Source organism: Myxocyprinus asiaticus, chromosome 47 (assembly GCF_019703515.2).
Source record: "Myxocyprinus asiaticus isolate MX2 ecotype Aquarium Trade chromosome 47, UBuf_Myxa_2, whole genome shotgun sequence".
Taxonomy (NCBI): domain Eukaryota; kingdom Metazoa; phylum Chordata; class Actinopteri; order Cypriniformes; family Catostomidae; genus Myxocyprinus; species Myxocyprinus asiaticus.
Window position 1 is genome coordinate 25157655 of NC_059390.1, and position 24158 is coordinate 25181812.

The 24158-nt window shown below is 38.4% G+C and overlaps 1 protein-coding gene across 2 annotated transcripts; it reads left to right on the forward strand.

Annotated features, from left to right (window-relative positions):
* Positions 1-18270: 18270 nt before the first annotated feature.
* Positions 18271-24158, forward strand: LOC127436837 (uncharacterized). 2 transcript variants are annotated; one of them, XM_051691274.1, is made up of 6 exons: positions 18271-18396; positions 18667-18730; positions 20405-21888; positions 22324-22385; positions 22510-22658; positions 22800-24158. In XM_051691274.1, the coding sequence occupies exons 2-6, from the start codon at positions 18691-18693 to the stop codon at positions 22886-22888; spliced, it is 1824 nt and encodes a 607-aa protein (XP_051547234.1). In that variant the 5' UTR covers positions 18271-18396; positions 18667-18690; the 3' UTR covers positions 22889-24158. The 2 variants fall into 2 exon arrangements, with proteins under 2 accessions (XP_051547234.1, XP_051547235.1); XM_051691275.1 differs by having other exon boundaries at positions 18315-18396; positions 18682-18730.

Below are 24158 nucleotides of genomic sequence, written 5' to 3' on the forward strand. Positions count from 1 at the left end.
ATCAGGATGTCGCAAGGGAGATGAAGCCGTGCCTTTAGAGGATTCCCTGCAGAGGATTACCCTCTGGAGCAGACACAAGACGAGACCCTGAGGCACGCCACTCGACCAAGTGAAAGTAATTGATGGTCAATGCCTCCAGCCAGACATTGCACTCTCATACCCATATTTTTCTATTATTAAGGATCGGTTGTATCAAGTGACGCAGGACACTTAGACAAAGGAGGATACAACCCAATTGTTAATACCGAAGAGCTGTTGGGAAATGCTATTCCAGACGGCTCATCATAATCCAATGGCGGTTCACTTAGGGTAGGAAAAAACACTGAACTGTCTGATGGCCCATTTCTATTGGCCAGGCATTTGCGGGGATGTTCGCAGATGGTGTGCAGCATGCCGTGAATGTCAGCTGGTGAATTCAGCGGCCACGCCAAAAGCACCATTGTGCCCCCTTTCATTGATCAAGGTCCCCTTCGAAAGAACTGGCATGGACCTCGTCAGGCCATTAGAGAGGACGGCACACGGACATCGCTTTGTGTTGGTTCAGGTGGACTACACAATGTGATATCCAGGAGCAATGCATCTCAGCACGAAGTGTTGCGGAGACACTCTTCAGAATTATCTCCCGAGTGGGGATTCAGAAAGAAATCCTCACTGATCAGGGCACTACGTTTATGTCAGGTACACAACACGAACTGTGCGAATTATTGGGGATTAAATTGATTCGGACCAGTGTTTACCACCCCCAAACGGACGGCTTGGTCAAACAATTTAATCAGACCCTAAAGAATATGATTCTTAAGTTTGTGCATGAAGATGCTCAAAAGTGGCTCGAGTCCCTATTATTTGCAGTACGAGAGGTCCCGCAAGCCTCAACGGGGTTCTCCTCATTTGAATTACTGTATGGGCATCGCCCGCACAGCATGCTCGACGTCCTATGGTAAAATTGGGAGGAGGGACCTTCAAACAGTAAAAACGAAATTCAATACGTTCTTGACCTGAGAGCAAATCTCCACACACTGGGGCAATTAACACAGGAGAATTTTCTCCAGGCTCAAGAACATTAAAGCCGGCTGTATAATAGGTGTACTCGTTTATGGGAATTTACACTGGGAGATAAATTCCTTATATTGCTCCCCACATCGAGCTCTAAATTACTTGCCAAGTGGCAAGGACCCTTTGAGGTTACACAGTGAGTTGGGGAAGTCGATTAAGAGGTTAAATGAACAGATAGAGGCAGAGCACATCAGATTTACCACTTCAATCTCTGTAAAAACTGTAGAGAGAGGCGGTCCCCGTGACTTTGGCAATGGTGGTTCTGGAGAGGGAGGAGCTCAGACCAGAGGTGAAGTTAAAAGCAACCAGTCGAGCCACCCCGGTCACTTGCGGAGACCATCTCCCACTATTACAAGTCACGGAGGTTGCCAGGTTGCAAGGAACATTTTCTGATATGTTCTCGCCTCTTCCCGGCCGTATGAATCTCATAGAGCACCATATCAAAACAACCCCAGGGGTAGTGGTACGTAGTCATCCCTACTGATTACCTGAGCACAAAAAAGAAGTGGTTCGGGAAGAATTAAAGGCCATACTAGATATACAGCCTACCCGTGACCTAAGACCAAAAAGGAGGTGAGACATTTCCTGGGGCTTGCTGGCTATTATGCTACGTGCTTTCACCCTCTGTTAGAACCATGCCCCGCTCCAGTGGCTCCATTGCATGAAGGATGCCAATTAGTAGATCACCCATTGGTATCTGGCTCTCCAGCCTTTTAAATTCGAGGTGGTCCACAGGCCGTGGACGCAGATGGCTGTGGCAGATTTCCTCTCTAGAAATGGGGTGGGGGAGTAAGTGACAGGCCGGATGGCTCCCTGGCCTGAGTCGAGCGATGGGGGTATGTGGTGATGTGGGCATTGTCAAGCGACATCTGTGGAGAGCGAGGCCGGAAGAGGAAGAATGGTAAGGATTAATACCTGTGGGAAATGATCTCTAAGAGCTGTTCTGTGTTACAGTGAGAGCTGGAGAGGGATAAGAGGGCAGCCCAGACCACCAGAGGGGAGAGAGAGAGACACACGCAGCAGTGATCTTTTGTGCCGTTATTTATGTTATGCTGAAAAGCAAATGTTGTTGTTACATTGAAAAGTGGAAAAATAAAGACTCACGTTTGATCATTTATCCGGCTCCTGATTCCTTCTTTAAAGAAAGTAGCAAGAGATCTGTCACACTGAGTTATGGTGTTTTTCTCAGTAAATAAAGTTAAACTGGAGAATGAGTTTTATTGGCACAAACACAGAGGGAAAAGGAATAAAAGACCAGTTACATTGGCACCAGCCTTACATGACCATACCTTTAGTAACGATTGAGTATGGCACAGGGAAACATTTGTTGGGCCTCATGTACACAAATAGGAGACAAAGGCAGGCCTACATACAGTCAAAGCCTGACTGCGGCCTATACGAACACTCAAAGCCAGATACATCAACAGCACCAAAATCAAACAAAGGGAGTCCAAAACAGACTACAGATTTCATGAAGCCTTGCTCACTTTACACCTATGTGTGAAATTCTTAAGGATCGAACTCTCAACTCCTATTGGATGAAACACATGACAGAACACGTCCTTCAACCATGACGTCATCGAGAGTATAAAAACCTCGGAGATCTTTCTGGGCATTGCTTCCACCAACAGTATGAGCCTCGTCTAGTTGCAGCCTCCTCTCATGTTCCTCCCAGGTGTAGCCTCGTTGCCCAAGGAAATAACATACATACCTGAACTTTGGCCATATAATCTCATCATGCTGGATGAGCCAAGATTTCTACGTGTTCCACCGAGCATGCTAACAGATATGAAGGAGACTGCTGAGTGAGCTGCATCTCACCCATTTGCCTGCAGAAGTGAAGAAAGAAGATTTCTCTTCCCTCTTCAACCGAGTCGACTACACTGAATTCTCTGCCAGCCTGCCGAGAATCAGCTGCTAGATACAGACTTGACATTTTTTAGAATCCTAGCCCACACTCCCTCCTCCAAAACCAAGTTTAAATCTATCTCCCATAATCTCTTGATAGAAGTTAGAGCTCCGTCCCCCAGACTCTGAATTAACAGGGAGTAATACATTGATGCCTCGTGACCTTTTCCAGAGAGAAAATCAAATCTCCAATGAAGGTACAGTCTCAACAAAGGAAAGGACAGGGTTCCACATTTTATAAAATGAGTTAGCAGAGTATCTAACGGAGTGTTTAATTTTTTCCAGGTGTAGAAAGGACATTAAGTCCTTCAACCAAGAAAAATTAGAAGGGGGGCATGAGGATTTCCAATGTAGCAGTATTCGTCTTCTGGCTATCAATGAAGCAAAAGCAATAATATCAGCATGCCGCTTATTATACAAGCCATCAACAGGGGGTACTCCAAAGACTGCAATTATTGGGCAGGGTTTCACAGAGATATTAAGAGCCTTTGACAATGTAGCGAAAAAAGAAGACCAGAATGAATGCAATTTTGGACAGGTGTAAAATGTGTGAGTATGATCTGCTGGGGATAACGAGCATCTATTGTGACTGTTATCTTCTGTTAAAGAAAGTTTCTTCAATTTTGCTTTGGTGTAATGAATTCTGTGAACAACTTTGAACTGGACAAGTTTCAAATGAGCACAAATACAGATAGAGTTAATTTTAGCTAGAGCATTATTGCACAACTCCTCATCAAGTTCCAGTCCTAGCTCCCTCTCCCAGGTTTCCTTGAGAGCAGAAAGTGGAGGGAACTGCGAAGAGCATAGCAGGTCATAAATTGAGGCTATATGGCTATGTGATTTCGAAAGTGACATTATATCTTCAATCAAAGTTTTCTTTGGCTGGTGAGGAAAGGGAGCATAGTGTGCTTTGGCAAAGTCACATAGTTGAAAATAGCGGAGTAAACTGGATTTAGGAATATTGAATCTACTCAACAGATCATTAAATTACACAAATGTGTGATCAGAAAACAAATCATGAAACAATACTAGAACCTTCTCCCTGAACTGTGCAAAAGTTGAATCCAAAGTAGGAGGTACGAAGAGATGATTACCACAGATAGGCATAAAAGTGGACAATGTGTTTAATCTAAAATGCTGACGAAACTGTTTCCAGATTTTAAGCGAAGAAAGCACAATCGGGTTATTAGTGTATTTAGAGGGGTGCCTCAAACTGGAGTCAAAAACTAATGCTGATAATGAGAATGACCTGCAGGATTTAGCTTCTATCATACACCAATTAATATCCGGGGAGTTGCACCATGCATATATTTTCTGGATATTAGCTGCCCAATAGTAGAAAAGGAAATTTGGAAGAGCGAGGCCCCCATCTTGTGTGGTTCTTTGAAGAGTTGACTTGTGTACACGTGGAGGCTTACCAGCCTAAATATATGAGGATATAATGGCATCAAATGATTTAAAACAAGATTTGGGGAGAAAAATGGGAACTGTTTGAAATTTTAAAACAAATATTCGTGGCAGGATATTCATTTTAACTGATTCAGTCCTACCTACTAATGATAATGGAAGACCGCTCCAATGCTGAAGATCTACTTTAATGCGGCCCATTAATTTTGTAAAATTTTCTTTGTGCAATGACTTGAATGAGTTTGAAATATGAACCCCTAAGTAACAGAATCTTGTGGGAGACATGTGAAAGGGGAGCATAGCTGGAGGGATTTGTTTTGCCAATTCATTTATGGGAAAACACTCACTTTTAGCAAAGTTCAGCTTGTATCCTGAAATAAAGCCGAACTCTTTCAACAGATGCATCCAGTTAAGTGGGTCTAAAACATATAACAAGAGATCGTCTGCATATAATGAGACAGGATGTTCCCTTCCTCCTCTATAAATACCTGAATATACTGAGGTCGGCTTCAAGGCTATAGAGAGAGGATCTATAGCCAGAGCAAAAAGAAGAGGTGAAAGTGGTCAACCCTGACGCATACCATGAGAAAGAGAGAAATAAGGAGACGTTTCAGAGTTCGTTTTTACACAAGCTGAGGGAGTGGAATACAGTAAACGAATCCATGAGATTAGATTAGATCCGAATCCAAATTTTTGTAAAACCATGAATAAATAATCCCACTCCACCCAGTCAAAAGCCTTCTCCGCGTCTTGCAAGATAACCATTTCGGCCTTGATGACCTAGATGGAGTAAGGATTACATTCAGAAGCCTCCGTATATTGGATGACAACTGACGACCTAGTATAAAACCAGTTTGATCATCTGATATAATGGACGGAAGATGAGCCTCTAAATGTTTGGCCAATACTTTAGCTAGTAATTTAACATCATTATTAATTAAGCTAACAGGTCTGTTGCTGCCACAAAGTTTAGGGTCTTTGTATTTCTTTAATATTAAGGAAATCAAAGCTTGGTTTAAGGATGATGATAGGAAACCTTGATCTAAGGAATGATTGTATAGTTCTAATAATAAAGGGGATAACTGAGTGGAAAGCTTTTTACAAAATTCCACAGGGAAGCCGTCAGGACCAGGAGCTTGGTTGTTTTTCATGGTTAAAATGCGAGATGCTATCTCCTCCGATCTAAGAGGCTCATCTAGGCGACTGGCTATATCTGGGTTTATCTTAGGTATTTCTAATTGAGAGAGGAAGGACTGAATAGTAGCAATGTCTTCTGATTTGTAAAGATTAGAGTAGAAAGAAGAGAACTCTTGAGTTTATTTTAACTGGATCTGTAACAAGGTTATTTGAGGAATCATAGACCTGTGAGATTAATTGAGAAGCAGTTTGATGTCTGAGCTGAGATGCTAAAAGATGGCTAGCTCTATCTCCATGCTCATAATAGGTTGATCTTGTGCATTTTAGCAGAAACTCAACCTTGTTGGTTGTCAATAAGTCAAATTCAGTTTGTAATTTTAGCCGCTGTGTCACCAGATCAGGGTGTGGCTACTTGGCATTCAGCATATCTACCTCTAAGATTTTGTCAATGAGTTTCTGCTGTTTTAATTTCCTGGATGTGATCTAATATGCATTAAAAGAAATAATCCTTCCACGTATAAAATTTGGGGGAAGGAGAGGTCTAAAATGTGTGGGGCATGGTCTGAGATAATTATTGCTGAATATTCTGTGGATTTAACAAGAGATAAAAGAACTTTGTCTATAAAAAAAAATCAATATGCGAATAAACATTATTAGAACATTAGAAAAGAAAGAAAACTCTTTTGCAGTTGGATTGAGGAAGCGCCAGGGGTCTACACACCCCAACTGATCCATTAGAGATGAGAAGGACCTAGACATTGATGTAGGAGCTGATGACTTGGGCTGTGAGTGGTCTAAATTTGGGTTGATCGTGCAATTAAGATCGCCACCTAAAATAAGGCCGTGAGTGTCCAAATTTGGAAGGTGGGAAAAGAGTGTAGTCATAGAAGCAGGGTTATCATAATTAGGGGCATAAATGCTAACTAATATGAAAGGTGTCTGGTACAGAATTCCAGATACTATTACATAATGCCCAACAGGATCAGTGATTACATTGTGTGAGACAAACTTTATCCGTTTGTGTATTAAAATAGCAGTGCCTCTAGATTTACTGTTAAAATTTGAATGAAAAACTTGACCAATCCATGGCTTACATAGTCTAACCTGATCACTAATCCTGAGGTGAGTCTCCTGTAGAAAACTAATATCTGTAGACAGATTCTTTAAGTGCGCAAACACCCTTTTAACACCACCTAGACCCCTCACATTCCAAGTAACAAGTTTGACATTATGACCTGCTAGCCCCTCTGTGTTCACTTTAGGACTAATCATTTATGTTGTTATGGAGATAAAAAAAAAAGAAAGGTCTGAGAAGTATGAGTCGAGGAGATGAGGAAGATGGGGGGGGGGGGGGTTGTACAAACCTGTACTAACAACTCTGATGCTCGTCTTTTTGAACATAATGAGAAGCCAGAACGTCAATTTACACAACCGATTAATCACATAGAACTGTCAACTCCTAAAACTTAGATGTACACCCAAAACAGCTATCAAAACTTAGAGCTATGTAAAAAAAAAAAATTACACAGTTAAATTTGGCAAATTATATAAAAGACCCACCACAAAATGGCATTGCCATCAAGGACCAGTTGGTATAGCATATATAAACATTAACCGAATAGCATAATTAACATGCAACCCATAAACTATATATTTTGGGGATGTATGGACAGCATCAAAATAAAGCAGAGGCACTCGTGGTGTGAGAGTCTGATTTTCCCTTAAGCTCAATTATAATAAAGCAAAATGAAAGCTTAATATTGTCTTTAAGTTATTTACAGCAGCTTATACCTGTCGAATTCACCATCCTGTTTCGAAAATGCGCCAATATTAGACCACGGCTTAATTAGGAAAGTTCTGATGATAAAACGACTCTGCTGCCTCAGGGGAATCGAAGATCCATTCCACTCCATTACAGCTGACTCAGAGGCGAGCAGGGTACAGCATCCCAAAACATACTCCTTGCTTGTAAATTAGGCTCTTGATCTTGTTGAAAGCTGCACGTTTCCTCGCCAGCTCTGTGCTGAAATCCTTGTACATTTTGATTTTGTGGCCCTTGTAAGAAATGTCTTTATGAGATTTAGCCCAACTCATGACAGTTTCCTTAACAATATATCAGTGAAATCTGATGATCAGCGGACGTGGCGTTTCCCATGTAAGGGGTTTTGGCCTTTCTGAATTTTTCGAGCTCCTTGATTAAGACACGATTGTAAGCTGTGTGGATATGGACTCGGTATCCACCATTTTGCTGCTTTCTTGACCGGCCTGCGCATGTTGAACTTGAGTCTGTTGCTTACCGCCTGTCTTCGTAGATTTGCTTATTTTAAGTGAAAGTTCCAAAGGTGGGTTGTTTATAAAATGCAAAAAGAATGTAATGAATTTGACGTACTGATACAAATAGGGTGTATTTTGAAAACAGTACATGAAATAACGCGGAGCTTAGACACCATGCGTCCTAACACCGCATTACCAAACCGGAAGCCCCAAGATAGAATTCTTTAAAAGCATTATTAATATCAATGGCCAAGGAAAACATTTCACCACCAGCAGATTTCACTGAGGGAATGGTAGAAAAAGACTCTCTTTGCTATATATATATCTAGCCAAAAGCTTCCCTGCTTTGTCCCCTGACTCAAAGTATGACTGTCTTGCCCTAAATAACCAAAACTCCACCTTCCGTGACAAAATAGTTTTATATCTGTATTTCAATCTCTGAGGCCATCAGACAACATTCGGCGCTTCAGCTCTGCCTCGGTACTTTTAATATTCCCTTCCAACTCCACGAGTTCTCGTATTTTGGATTTTTTGATGAATGAGGCATACTGTATGATCCAACCCTAAGAACTGCCTTAAGTGCCTCCAAAGCCATGCCCACAGAGGATACCGAAGACCAGTTGGTCTCCATATAAACATTGATTTCAGCCTTTAACATTTTTTGCAATACATTAAAGCGCCAACTATATGATTTATTTTTCTCCATATGTGGCAATACCTCTAAACTCACCAGGGCATGATCTGAGACTAAGATGTTTCCAATTGAGTAATCAACAACAAATGAAATGAGGGACATATATACAGGTGCATCTCAATAAATTAGAATGTCGTGGAAAAGTTCATTTATTTCAGTAATTCAACTCAAATTGTGAAACTCGTGTATTAAATAAATTCAATGCACACAGACTGAAGTAGTTTAAGTCTTTGGTTCTTTTAATTGTGATAATTTTGGCTCACATTTAACAAAAACCCACCAATTCACTATCTCAAAAAATTAGAATACATCATAAGACCAATAAAAAAAACATTTTTAGTGAATTGTTGGCCTTCTGGAAAGTATGTTCATTTACTGTATATGTACTCAATACTTGGTAGGGGCCCCTTTTGCTTTAATTACTGCCTCAATTCGGCGTGGCATGGAGGTGATCAGTTTGTGGCACTGCTGTGGTGGTATGGAAGCCCAGGTTTCTTTGACAGTGGCCTTCAGCTCATCTGCATTTTTTGGTCTCTTGTTTCTCATTTTCCTCTTGACAATACCCCATAGATTCTCTATGGGGTTCAGGTAAGGTGAGTTTGCTGGCCAGTCAAGCACACCAACACCATGGTCATTTAACCAACTTTTGGTGCTTTTGGCAGTGTGGGCAGGTGCCAAATCCTGCTGGAAAATGAAATCAGCATCTTTAAAAAGCTGGTCAGCAGAAGGAAGCATGAAGTGCTCCAAAATTTCTTGGTAAACGGGTGCAGTGACTTTGCTTTTCAAAAAACACAATGGACCAACACCAGCAAATGACATTGCACCCCAAATCATCACAGACTGTGGAAACTTAACACTGGACTTCAAGCAACTTGGGCTATGAGCTTCTCCACCCTTCCTCCAGACTCTAGGACCTTGGTTTCCAAATGAAATACAAAACTTGCTCTCATCTGAAAAGAGGACTTTGGAACACTGGGCAACAGTCCAGTTCTTCTTCTCCTTAGCCCAGGTAAGACGCCTCTGACATTGTCTGTGGTTCAGGAGTGGCTTAACAAGAGGAATACGACAACTGTAGCCAAATTCCTTGACATGTCTGTGTGTGGTGGCTCTTGATGCCTTGACCCCAGCCTCAGTCCATTCCTTGTGAAGTTCACCCAAATTCTTGAATCGATTTTGCTGGACAATCATAAGGCTGCGGTTCTCTCGGTTGGTTGTGCATCTTTTTCTTCAACACTTTTTCCTTCCACTTAACTTTCTGTTAACATGCTTGGATACAGCACTCTGTGAACAGCCAGCTTCTTTGGCAATGAATGTTTGTGGCTTACCCTCCTTGTGAAGGGTGTCAATGATTGTCTTCTGGACAACTGTCAGATCAGCAGTCTTCCCCATGATTGTGTAGCCTAGTGAACCAAACTGAGAGACCATTTTGAAGGCTCAGGAAACCTTTGCAGGTGTTTTGAGTTGATTAGCTGATTGGCATGTCAAAATATTCTAATTTTTTGAGATAGTGAATTGGTGGGTTTTTGTTAAACGTGAGCCAAAATCATCACAATTAAAAGAACCAAAGACTTAAACTACTTCAGTCTGTGTGCATTGAATTTATTTAATACACGAGTTTCACAATTTGAGTTGAATTACTGAAATAAATGAACTTTTCCACGACATTCTAATTTATTGAGATGCACCTGTATATATTTAAAAAAAATCTATTCCAGAATAAATCTTATGGACTGATGAAAAAAAATTATAGTCCCTACCAGATGGGTTCAAAAGTCTCCAAATATCTGTAAGACCAAGATTTTTATACATCCAGTAAAGCGTCAGTGTTGCTCTAGTGGGCTTACACACTTTTGCTTCACTATGATCAAGGACTGAATCCATCAATAGATTAAAGTCTCCTCCCAATATTATACAGTACTGTGCAAATGTCTTAGGCACATAAGATGTTTCACAAAAGCATTTGTCTTAAGATGGTTACTTATATCTTCAGCTTTAGTGTGTCAATTGGAAATATAAATGTTAGACTACCAAACGTTACATTTGCAAATAGAAAAGATTAGAATAGAAGAACAGGGAGCCCTGCAACAGATGTCATGGCCCCCACAAAGCCCCCCACTGAACATCATGTCAGTCTGAGGTTACTCAAACAGCCTAAATAGATAGAAGAACTGTGGCGAACTCTCCAAGAAGTTTGGAACATCATATCTGCCAACATCCAAGAAAAACTGTGTCCAGGTGTACCTAGGAGAATTGGTGCTGTTTTAAAGGCAAAGGTGGTCACTTTGTATGACATTAAGTGATAAATGAAAACTATTTATGTCATTATTTTTTAAGACATCCACACTATGCAACATTTTTCACAAGGGCCTAAAACTTTTGCACAGTACTGTATCGTGCCCTGATCATCAGCGTTAGGTGAGTAAATATTAGCCAAAATCAACCTTTGCCCCTGAATTTCTGCTAAAACAATAATGACTCTTCCTAATTTATCTTTAATCTGTTTGTAACATTTGAATTGTAGATGTTTACTTATCAACGAAATGACTCCCCTGCTCTTACATGAGCCAGCACTAAAGAAAACATGTCCAAATTTTTCAGCTTCCTGTGGGGAAAGATGTGTTTCTTGAAGAAACACTACATCATATTTCCTTAATTTAAGAAAAGAAATAACCTTCCTTCTTTTTATGAGCTGCCCCAACCCATTCACATTCCAAGTGGAGAGAGACAATCCACTCATATTAACAACTGACATTTTGACATATGAGAAAAAATAGATTGTGTGTCAAAAATAAAATTATAAATACCACATTCCAATATTAGTGCAACAGTCAAACCTCGAACTTCCCCCCAAACCAAACAAACAGAAAAAAGAAAAAAGTGCATATTAACCCCACGCACAACAGCACCAACTGGCGTCCATCCCTTTAAACTCAAACAGTCCCTATGACAACTTTGCAGTCGGATTGCTCAAGTCCGGTGCTTCTGTACAAATTTTGTGAGTCAAGAATTACATAACAGAAGAAAATCTATAATACAAACTCCAGCCAATAGGCAGAATAAACACAAAGAATGTCTAGGTTTCTTCGCATAACTGTCTCGAAGGTGTGATCCTTCACAAAACAAACTCCAGCCTGTAGCGGAACCAGCACAAAAAAAGTAATTAGATTGGCATACAAGAAGACAGCTTTGAGTAAAAAATAAATAAATAAATATATACAGATAAAATATTTTTTATTATATATACAGTATTTAATTTATATGTATTAATTTACATATTTAGATTTATCAGACTTCCTCAGACAGTCAATCGAATGTTCAGTGAGCCAGCTTTTCATGAGTGCAGTAGATGACCTAATACTTCCAATGTCCTGCAAAGAATACTCCACAAAACAAACTCCAGCCAATAGGAGGCATAAACACAAAGAACGTGCAGATTCACCCGCACACCATCCCGAAGGAGTACCACCCCACAAAACAAACTCCAGCCACCAGGTGGAACCAGCACAAAAAGAAACAAAACAGGCGCCCAGTTTCCTCAGACGGTCAAGTAAATGTTCAGTGAGTCAGGTCCACTAGACTGCAAAGCGAGCGCCACACAATGACTTACTCATTCCATAGGCTTTATGAAGGATATTGCATGTTGGGGACAAGTAAATACATTGTGGCCATCCTTAGCATCAATTCTCAACCTGGCCAGGAACTTCAGTGCAAAGCGACCCTCCGTCGATGCAAACGTTTCTTGAAGGAGTGTTATTCCACAAAACAAACTCAAGCCACTAGGCAGAACCAAAATAAAAAGAAACAAAAAGTTGCCCAGCTTCCTCAGACAGTCAAGTGAATGTACAGTGAGTTAGGCCCACTAGGCAGCAACATGAAAATCACCAATTGGCTTACTCACCCCATTTTCTCTATGAAGGACAATGCTTACTGTGAGCATGTAAATATTTTGCGCCCATCCTTAGTATCTATTCTCAATTTGGCTGGAAACATCAGTACAAAAGCGACCTTCTGGAAATGTAAGAGTTTCTTGCATTCCTTGAATCGATGTTTCTCTCTTGTCGAATTCGCAAAGTCTGGGAACAAGAAAATGTTGTGGTTCTTCCAAGAAAGCCTTCCTTTACTACTTGCCTCGCGTAACACAAGATCTTTATCGGATGATCTCAGAAATTTTGAACAACTGATTGTCTCCTTCCGCAGATCTCCAAGCCGGGACTCTGTGAGCTTGCTCAATTTCCAACTTATGACCTGTTATGTTGAGTAGACTCAGGAAGAGCTCGTTTTGGAATTTTACCATATCTCGGCCTTCCTCATGCTCAGGAATTCCAACAATTACGATTCTCATGGCCTTCCAGCTTTTAAAAACATGTTCCAAATCTACTTTGGTCGCTAGCGGGTTAGCAGCTAATTCCCTCTCCAATGACTCCAGATAATCAAACCGTTTCTCGACATCCCTGATTCTTGTAACCAACTCAGAGAATTTCATCTCCATTGCAGTGATCGATCGACGTATTACAGCAAGATCCTCCAAGTCCGCCATGACCTTCGCCAGCATTACAGACATGCTCGACAGTTGACATTGAATCTCTCCCGCCGCACCGTCCAAACTGAGTCCCTGGTCTGCAGCCCTGTCTGGGGTATCAGCTTGAGCACATAAGTGTCTTTTAATATCTCCATGGCATGAGGATTTTGACTTCTTTGACATGTTGACTTTATAGAACAGTTACGTAGCAGGGTGAATCGAATCTCACCAGTTTAAGATACAAAAATAATAAAAAACTAGCAAAGTGCACAGAGCTCACCGTTCACATGTCCGACCCCCGCATGGCACCACGCAACTTTTTCTGACAAGACCAGATTTGTGATTTTACTTGAAACCGTTCAGAAGTTATAAGAAAATATATGAATTTTTCATATCTCATGACCACTAGGTGGCGCTGTGCCGAAACTGTGCAGGTACCCTCAGGTCATGGTTGTCATAACACATCAAGTTTAATGTGAATACGCTAAAGCGTTGCGGAGATATAGCCTCATGTCCAATTTGGCGTGCTCTTCATCAAATTTGTTCGTGCATTATTCAAGAACCGTTTGACTAATCAACTTGAATTCCATAACTTTTTGTCAGCCTGGTCTGAAGATGATCTGATTCAGATCTGATTCAGTTTTTGTGCAAATCGGAAGAACGGTCTAGGAGGAGTTTGAAAAAGTACATTACATTTTCAAGACGGAAAATAACGACATATCGATTCGTCAGAGGAAAAATATTATTTTCATTCTAGCACTTACGGTTCAAATGTTATTAGCATAAACGTGTGAAATATGGGCAGTTAGTGGTGCAAGAGGGTTTGAGTTAGAGACTCCAAATTTGCTCCAGTTAATGTTCAGACTGTGCTCTATCTGTGTGCCAAATTTCACAACTTTACCACATACAGTTCTATGGGCTACCATAGACTCAATGGTGGAAGTAGAAGAAGAAGAAGAAGAAGAAGAAGACTGGTGCCTATGCACTTTCATTGCTTGGCCCCTAATAAGTAGGGGTGTGAATTAAAATATTTTTTACTACTTAATCGCACAGCTTTCTGTAATTAATCGCAGTAAATCACGGTACATAACAACAAACATTAAAAAATATGATCATAGATATATTTCATTTATACTTTGTCTCAAAAAACAAGCAAGAAATTGGTTAGTCATCATTTACAAGGCTGTTTTTAGTCTCCAAATCACAGAATTGCTCGATTTAGATTGCTGTTCAGAGACAAGATAGAAAGCCAAAGAAAAGGAAGACAGCTGATAACGGATTAATCTGAGGTTTAATAAACAGTATATATCGTTGAGAAGATAAGTTTGCATTCCCTTTTGTCTCATAAATGTTCACACCTCTTTCATAATTTATATAAATATATTGAATGAAATCCCAGATGCAGTTTGTTGTGCTACTCCAGTCCCAACCAATAATTACCAGAAGAAAAAAAGTGGTACACAATACAGGACTTTTAATTATAAAGAAGCCTGAAATACACATGGGACTCTTATTTTGAAATGTCTGCGCTCCCAGTTGTGAACTCACCAATGGCTGATTCGCTGAGAAAGTGAATCTGATTCAAACTGCTAATCTGAGCTCCTGAGTTCAAATCCTCAGTTCTTTTTGGGTGATTCATGAAAAAGATCACGCTGGGTTTGTTGTTGTGTGCGGTGCAGCGAGCTCGTCAGAAACAAAACGGGTGAAAAGTGGCACAAGACACACTAGTGGGCGTTCTAAAAATGTATTCAATAACTCATAAGATGATATCTGACAAAACCGCATATGAAAGCACACAACCCAACTGTCGCCAATGGTGACTAGATTTTAAATGATTGTCGCAATCAATTATTTTTGGTCGCATTTGCGACCATTTTATTTGCAGTCTGGAGCCCTGATTTATTTTAATTATTTTAATATGAACATGCTTTTTTCCATATAGAGTTAATTGGACACATTTTTACAGGTTTTAATCCTCGATTGAAGTATGTGTATAAATGCCATAAAATCCATGGACATGCTGTAATTAAAAGTTGGGCAAAATCTTCTGCCATTTTCCAGTGAACTTTGTTTTAATAACTGGATCAAATAGGCAGATTCAATTCATATTGAACTTTTTTGTCAAGAGAAACTTAAGTTTACATTACTAATATATTATTAGACAATATACACACAGATATAAAACATTTTGAATGCTGAAGTTTAAAATCTCAAAACTATTATTTTCGCTGCCGTTCAGTCTCTAAAAATACAAAACTTGCCTGCAGCTTGCTGAAGGGCGAGACACTTCAGTCTCTATCCTGCATACACTGAGTCTCACTCGCATGGTTTTGCTTTTGAAACTGGTTCAGATGAAAGTCAGTGAGCGTTTTCAGGCAATGCAAAGAGATACCGCAGTCTCCATTATCCTTACATTAAATCCGCTGCTGGAATGCGTCGTGCATAATGAATAAGCGTGCACTGCTCCACACAATCAGTTTCTGTGCTAGGATGTGCAGTTGAGTTGAGCGTGTACCTCCTGAAAATGTATATATTCTCATTTTTGATATAGAAATTGGGTAAAAACATTAGTGAAATTTCATTCAATGTACAAAGGTGCTCCTAATTCTAACCTATGGAGCCTTTAAGTCTGAGTAGCCTGCCAGGAAAAACTCAGGACACCTTTTTCCCATCCTATCAAAAATAAATGATCATATTTGTAACCATTGAGCACTCACTCATGGTGGAATAATCTAACCTGTGTGGCTGTGTTGGTGAAGACCTGTACCAATAACTGATATTGACGACAAGGGACATGAATGGTAGGAAATGACAGAGTCTTGTGTGGGACTAGAAACTAGTAAAAGCAAATGAATTGTCACATCCAATCCAATGACTTGTGGTATTAAAATTAATGTAAAAAAATCCCACAAGTCTGAACGTGCATTTGCAAAGCAATCATCGTGAGGAGTACAAATTATTCATGGATAATGATGCGGAAAGGAAGTGTAGGCCTACCATCGATAATGATAAAGCCTGTGCCACTTTCTTTCAACATGGGAAGCAGCAGACTCTGATCTTGTGTTTCCAAAGATCTGAGGTTTGGGCAACAAGATCATGTGAATATAAGAAACGCAAAAATGCACTTTTCATATAACGTTTTATGTATTTTGGTAGAATCCAGTAGTATAGTCTAGCGTCAAGAACAATTTGTAGACTTTCGCCCTGTAATATTTCAATCTACTGAGTCGCTGAAATGAAGAGGTAGGCTGAGAAGATTCCATTTGCGGATATTTATTAGAGGATTTGAAGAAACATTCCAAACAGTAGTCATCAAATGTAGTCAGGTCACAGGTTTGGGTCAAAACACAGATAAATCAGTTCACAGGCAAACAAATCCAAAACAGTAATCCAGAGACATGAATCCAGCAAACATAAGCAATGGTCATAACAGGAGTCAAAACAATGGCAGAGAATAAATGCTTGGTAAGGCAGATAACTGGCAATACTTCACAAAGTGAGAGTGCGAACGCATGGCTTATATACATGGTGAACAGGAAGTGATATGACAGGAACTGATGTGGCAGGAAACAGGAAGTGACAGAGTTCAGAATTCAGGTGAGGGCTCCCTCTGGCTGACGGGAGATTGCTCAAACGTTACAGTCGCGATGCCACAACACTGTTGAGTGGATTGTGAATTTATTTATTTATTTATTTATTTTCAAAAAGTGTACAGTCAACGATTCTCTCAAAATGCGCACGGAGCAGTGGGAGGCAAGAGAGCTTAACTGAAGACATGGGCAACATAGGCAGTCTGACTCAGCTGAGCAACTGATCAGAACATTTGTTTCCCCCTAGATGAGATATTTGCAAACCAATCATAGTTTACATTTCGGTAAGGGACGGGACATTTGTAGCGTCTAAGGTGAAATGCTAAAATGGCAGCAGCCAGCAATAGTCATCATAATTTGCACTGTTAATTTACTTAGCTGCTAAACATGAACATATTTATGCATTTAAATACAACTTAAACTTTGTGAAAATACTGACTGAACCAGTGCAAGTTTTTGATGCTCTCCACTAATGCTGGCCAACTTAACTGAGTTGTGCCATAATTATATCAAGTGTCATTTTTTCTGTCTTTTACTTCTCGTGAAATCAAATAATTTCAATTAAATTTTCTCAGTAGGAAATTTCACTAAACTAATGATATAAGCACATTATAGCACACCAATACAAATAATATTATTTCTTAGTATAAAATATAAAATAATTACATTGTTTGCCAATTGCTCTTAATTTTAAAGGTCTTTCTTTTATTTATATGTAAATAACTCTGGAAGTGTTCTGTTAATTTCTAAACTATATTACTAAAACTGAACCTGAAACTAAAATGTATAAAAACTAAATAGAAATGTGTCCACAAAAAATAAAAACTTTGCTATGCAGCTTTTGCAATGTTTGTGCAATGTTAGTTACAGTATGAGGAACAAGGTTTGCTGGAAAGGCCAGTTACATAGTTTCCTCATGTTTTTGTTTTATGTTGTTTTTTTGGGGGGGGGGGGGGGGGGTTTGTCATCAGCTGCTCATGCTTTATAAACTGGGATAAGAACTTGACTGTAAGCACCATTACATACCATACAAAGACTTTCGTGAATCTTGATTCCCTACTCTGTTATCATCTCAATCATACTTTTGTTATTATATATATATATTTAAAACAGGATATTAATAAATATTGTAATTGTTCTATTAGTCAAGTCAGTTTAATCACTCAAGACTAAATCAGAAATGCCTCTCATGTGATGTATTTTTATTGCAAGTAAACTTAACCCAAACTTTAATCCTAACTTCAAGAAAAATCTAAATATGAATTACTCAGTTTGGAAAAGAGCCAGCTAATTCCCCTGCTTATACAGTAGAGTTAAACTAAATAATGTGTATTTGATTGTATTTCAGTTATCCATCTCATTTAGAACGTGTAATGCTTGAATGTATCAGTTATTAGGATGTAGAGTGTTATTAGTCAAGGAAATTGTGTTTCCTGTCCTTTTGATTAGGATTATTCAATTAGGGAGTCAAATTAAATATTTTATTTAGAATATTGCCTGAGCTTCATACTTTGCATGTATTTTTATGTTTGGTTGAAAAAGTTCTTCCTTCAGTTATCATGTGCCAGGAAACAAACCTATTATTTTGAGTTGTTCCGCCCTTTTCTCAATAAATTCACTCTTTGGTACATTCTCTTGCCCTGCCCACTAAAAAAAACCAAAAAAAAAAAAACCTTGCTTTAAATGTCACCTCACCTGTCTGCTATGATTATTTAGAGGCAACTAATTAACTGATGACAGTATCTTCAGCATCAAAAGGTTGCAATTTGTATTAACATTGGATTGTTTAATTTCTCTGAGGAGGTCATTAAAAAGTAAGTTGAAAAAGTTTGCAATAATTTGATGCACTTGCAATGTGGGCTTGGAAAGCATTCTAATTTATTTAGTTTACTTACTGAAACTGGTTAATATTTGGTAAATATAACTGTATTTGTTTGTTGCCTGTACAGTTCTTGATTCTTTTTTCCATCATGTTATCAAACTCACCACTCGTGTTGACTTTATTTTTATTCTGCATATAATGAATTGTGTTTGATTTTAAACTTTTGAACATTTCATTAATGTGCTTCATTTTAACTTTTTAGGGATATTGCCTAAAGAACACAGCAATGAAGTGGAGAATTATACTTGGTCTTCTGTGTCTAATCGGTGAGGAGCTTGTTCCAAATCACTCTTCATAATGTTCTCATTGCACTATTTCAGAAGACAGAACTTTTCAGATATCATAAACTAATCATAATAATCATCATCAACAACAACAACAATACCATTACCATATATAATAACCTTTAAAAGATACTAAACTTTTAGTAATGTTCCCTCCATTTTGGGTCTGTTTCTCAAAAGATGTCAAATTTTCCATTATTTCTCTGCTATGTTAATCCGAATTTTGTCCTAACTAGCATGCGAAAAATTATTTGTGAAAGTGTAGTTTATTGTTTACATTAGATCAAAAATGACTTTTTTCAAATAGTGATGGTGTTGTTTTTTACATCAGTAATGTCCTGACTATACTTTGTGATCAGATGAATGCCACTTTGGTGAATTAAAGTACCAATTTCCTTCCGAAACAGCAAAATCTGTACATTATTCCAAACTTTTGGCTGACTGTGTAATATATTAACCTATTTTATTATATATACACTACCGGTCAAAAGTATTGAAACACGACTGAAATGTTTCTCATGATCTTAAAAATCTTTTGATCTGAAGGCGTATGCTTAAATGTTTGAAATTAGTTTTGTAAACAAAAATATAATTGTGCCACCATATTAATTTATTTCATTACAAAACTAAAATTTATTAAAAATATATATATATATATTTGAAATTGATGTCTTGGACCAAATAATAAAGAACAGCAGCCAATAAGTGCCCAACATAGATGTGAACTCCTTCAATACTGTTTAAAAAGCATCCCAGGGTGATACCTCAAGAAGTTGGTTGAGAAAATGTCAAGAGTACATGTCTGCAAATTCTAGGCAAAGGGTGACTACTTTGAAGATGCTAAAATATAACACAGTTTTGATTTATTTTGGATTTTGTTTAGTCACAACATAATTCCCATAGTTCTATTTATGTTATTCCATAGTTTTGATGACTTTACTATTATTCTAAAATGTGGAAAAAAAAATATAATAAAGAATGAGTAAGTGTTTCAAAACTTTTGACCAGTAGTGTATATATATACATTTAAATTTCATAAAAACTTCCATCCAATTAAATTGTGTAATTTTTAACTATATTAAATTAATAAAACTTTTCTTTAATGATTACTCAATTTAATTTGATGGAATTTTGTGGTGAAATTTAAATGCATAAATCTTAATATTATTTTTTGAGTTTATTAATGGTATATAAGGATTCTTAAATATAATCTAAATAAAATTATAAGAATTTTTAGCACTGACAATGTACTGTGTCCCATTTTCCTGTAACTGCACACTAAACATTAACCCCCCATGTGACGAGTCCAAATATAATACTAGTTATATATACTATAAATGACGGTATCACAAAGCAGTAATTGTGCGCATGCATCAAGTGTGTTCGTATTCGCTCATGGTCAAAAGAGTATACTTTGAAAGGCAGAGCACTTGACCGTGTGCGAGACAACATGGTACACGGAAAAACAAAGTATAAACGAGCCTTTAGTCTTTTTGGAGCAGCTTAAATGTTATATTTGTGGTTAAGAATCATGTAAGTTCAAGGCAAACTTGTTTAACGATACATAGTGATTGTTTATGTTAATTGAAATAAAAATACTAATTTTTATCACTGACAATCTACTACGTCACTTTTCCATTAATTCTACACAAACAGTAACTCAGAATGGGACTTCAAATGCAGCAGCCTCTAGCAACAGCACAACTGCATCTCCTAAAAACATCAAAATCACAACTGCATCTCCTAATAGCAGCAACAGCACAACTGCATCTCCTAAAAATATCAAAATCACAACTGTATCTCCTAGTAGCACCAACAGCACAACTCCATCTCCTAAAAACATCAAAATCACAACTGCATCTCCTAATAGCACCAACAGCACAACTGCATCTCCTAAAAGCACCAACAGCACAACTGCATCTCCAAATAGCACCAACAGCACAACTGCATCTCCTAATAGCACCAGCAGCACAACTGCATCTCCTAATAGCACCAACAGCACAACTCCATCTCTTAATAGCACCAACAGCACAACTCCATCTCTTAATAGCACCAACAGCACAACTGCATCTCCTAAAAGCACCAACAGCACAACTGCATCTCCAAATAGCACCAACAGCACAACTGCATCTCCTAATAGCACCAACAGCACAACTCCATCTCTTAATAGCACCAACAGCACAACTCCATCTCTTAATAGCACCAATAGCACAACTGCATCTCCTAATAGCACCAACAGCACAACTGCATCTCCTAATAGCACCAACAGCACAACTCCATCTCTTAATAGCACCAACAGCACAACTCCATCTCTTAATAGCACCAACAGCACAACTGCATCTCCTAATAGCACCAACAGCACAACTGCATCTCCTAATAGCACCAACAGAACAACTCCATCTCCTAATAGCACCAACAGCACAACTGCATCTCCTAATAGCACCAACAGCACAACTCCATCTCCTAATAGCACCAACAGCACAACTCCATCTCCTAAAAACTTCAAATTCACAACTGCATCTCCGAATAGCACCAACAGCACAACTGCATCTCCAAATAGCATCCACAGCACAACTGCATCTCCAAATAGCACCAACAGAACAACTCCATCTCTTAATAGCACCAACAGCACAACTGCATCTCTTAATAGCACCAACAGCACAACTGCATCTCTTAATAGCACCAACAGAACAACTCCATCTCTTAATAGCACCAACAGCACAACTGCATCTCCTAATAGCACCAACAGCACAACTGCATCTCCTAATAGCACCAACAGAACAACTCCATCTCTTAATAGCACCAACAGAACAACTCCATCTCTTAATAGCACCAACAGCACAACTGCATCTCCTAATAGCACCAACAGCACAACTGCATCTCTTAATAGCACCAACAGCACAACTGCATCTCCTAATAGCACCAACAGCACAACTCCATCTCCTAATAGCACCAACAGCACAACTGCATCTACTATTATCATCAGCGTCACAACTGCACCTCCAAGCAGCGCCAGTGCCACAACAGCATCTGTTTCACAGTTTAATGTAACTTTCAGCATTAATCAAACATTCCAGGATGTCTACTCCGATATGAACAATGCTGAAACCATAAAGCTGAAAGAAAGAATCACCTTTGAGGTAATATTTTTTTTATCCAAAGGCAATTGGTTAGGATGAGGTTAGGATATTTTTGGATCCTGAACCCATTTTTATAGTTTTTGGATGGGTGTGCTTTTTTCTTTAATTTAATGTTTCTTTTTAATGCTCTGCAGTAGCAGTGGATAAAGCTAATGATGTTTATAGCCAACATTAAAAACAGATACAAGTAATGATATACATTTATTACATTTTTTGGATGTAAACATAAAAAATAGTTTGCTAAGAGTTTAATGAACTACTAAATGCCTATTTTTCCAGCTGTAAAACCAACAATGTTTTGTAGCAAAGTTTGATTGACGTGAAAATAATTTGTCCAGTCTGAAAATAACAATAATAATAACGAATACACATATACTGCTATAAAAAAAAGTATGGAAATCTGTTTTAAGCTGTTTATTTATTGATCTATTATAGATTTTACTAGTTTACAGGAGACGTTTTGTGACCTTCTTTCGTATGTTTATTCGGCAATTCAGGTAAATGCATTCTATAAATAACTAACCACTCTGTTTAAATGTTATCTTAACTTATTCATTTGTTCATTCCGTTGTTCATTTGCTAAGTATTTGGCCATGTCTGAATCTGATTGTGTCTTCTCAGGAGTGGCTCCATTGTGACAGATGGTAACCTTGAATTTAACAACAGTGGCACTATTCCTACTGTGACAGAAGTGAGGGACACCTTCGTTCAGGCAGTTAAAGATGGAAATTTCAGCTTCCCAGTTGATGTGAATTCCATCCATGTTACAGGTCACTCTAAGTATACATTTACAAATATGTTGTCATGTAATTATTTATACGTACTGTAATATCTTAATAAGAGTTTCAGCAGCACTGACAATATATAATTATGTTAGGTCAGGATAATGAATATTTTTGTTTTTTATACAGCTTCCAGGTCTCCAGTCTTGGCTAGTATGCTCACAGTGTTGTGGATGACCCTCGCATCACTTCTGTTGTCAGCTGTAATGCACCTCTGAGCATCACATTAATTTAAGCAAACAAACAAAATCACACTACGGAAAAGTATCTGTAGAATATGATCGTGTAATCTTTGATCTTTTAGTTTGCATTCAGAATCAACAAATCACAAAGAACTTTTGTTGTAGCATTTGCTATTCTTTCTTGCCACATGCAGAGCCAAGTAATATGTGTGGCATGTCTGATTTGTTGTATTTTGGTATCTGCTTTACAAAAAGTACATCATGCATATACATGTGAGTGCACACGTACACTGAGCTGGAGAAATAATGAGGATTTTTGTCAACTAAACCAAATCTGAAAGTTCCTCCATGCCATATTATTGGTACAAATAAATATTATATACAAATGGGTGTTATACTACAATTTAGAACAGGCTTTGTTTTTCCAGGTTGAAAATGGATTTGAAAAACATGATATACTGTATATTTATTGCTTTTTTTAAGTCAATGTGAAACCAAAATGGACCCTACTTCCCAATCAGTGTTGGGTGTAATGTATTACTAAGTAATTAATTACTGTAAATTACTTTTTCATTGAAAAAAAAGTAAAGTAAGGGATTACTCTTATTTTTTCAGTAATTTAACTACAGTTACTTCTGATGTAATTGCGTTAAATACTGTATAGACACTAGAACAATTCTAGATAAAACAATAGTGAATTTGAAATGTTAAAATGTATGTTTTCTAATTTAATGTAGCCCCCTTAAATTCTTTGGCCAGTTCATGAATAATTTATTTGATTTTATATGATTTATTTGAAAGAATAAAAAGAACAGTTTCATGCCTTATATTTTCCATCTAGTCGAGGTTGATAAGGGTTTTAGAAAGTAATTACTGGGGGCCTGGGTTGCTCAGTGAGTATTGACACTACCACCCCTGGAGTCGCAAGTTCGAATCCAGGGTGTGCTGAGTGACTCCAGCCAGGTCTCCTAAGCAACCAAATTGGCCCGGTTGCTAGGGAGGGTAGAGTCACGCTCTCAATGGGGCGCGTGTTAAATTGTGTGTGGATCACAGAGAGTTGCATTAGCCTCCACATGCTGCGAGTCTCCGTGGTGTCATGCACAGCAAGCCACGTGATAAGATGCGTGGATTGACTGTCTCAGAAGTGAAGGCAACTGAGACTTGTCCTCCGCCACCCGGATTGAGGTGAGTAACCGTGCCACCATCAGAATTGGACATTCCAAATTGGGGAGAAAAGGGAATAAAAATAAATAAATAAAACAGAAATTATAAAAAAGAAAGTAATTATTAATAAGTAATGCAATTA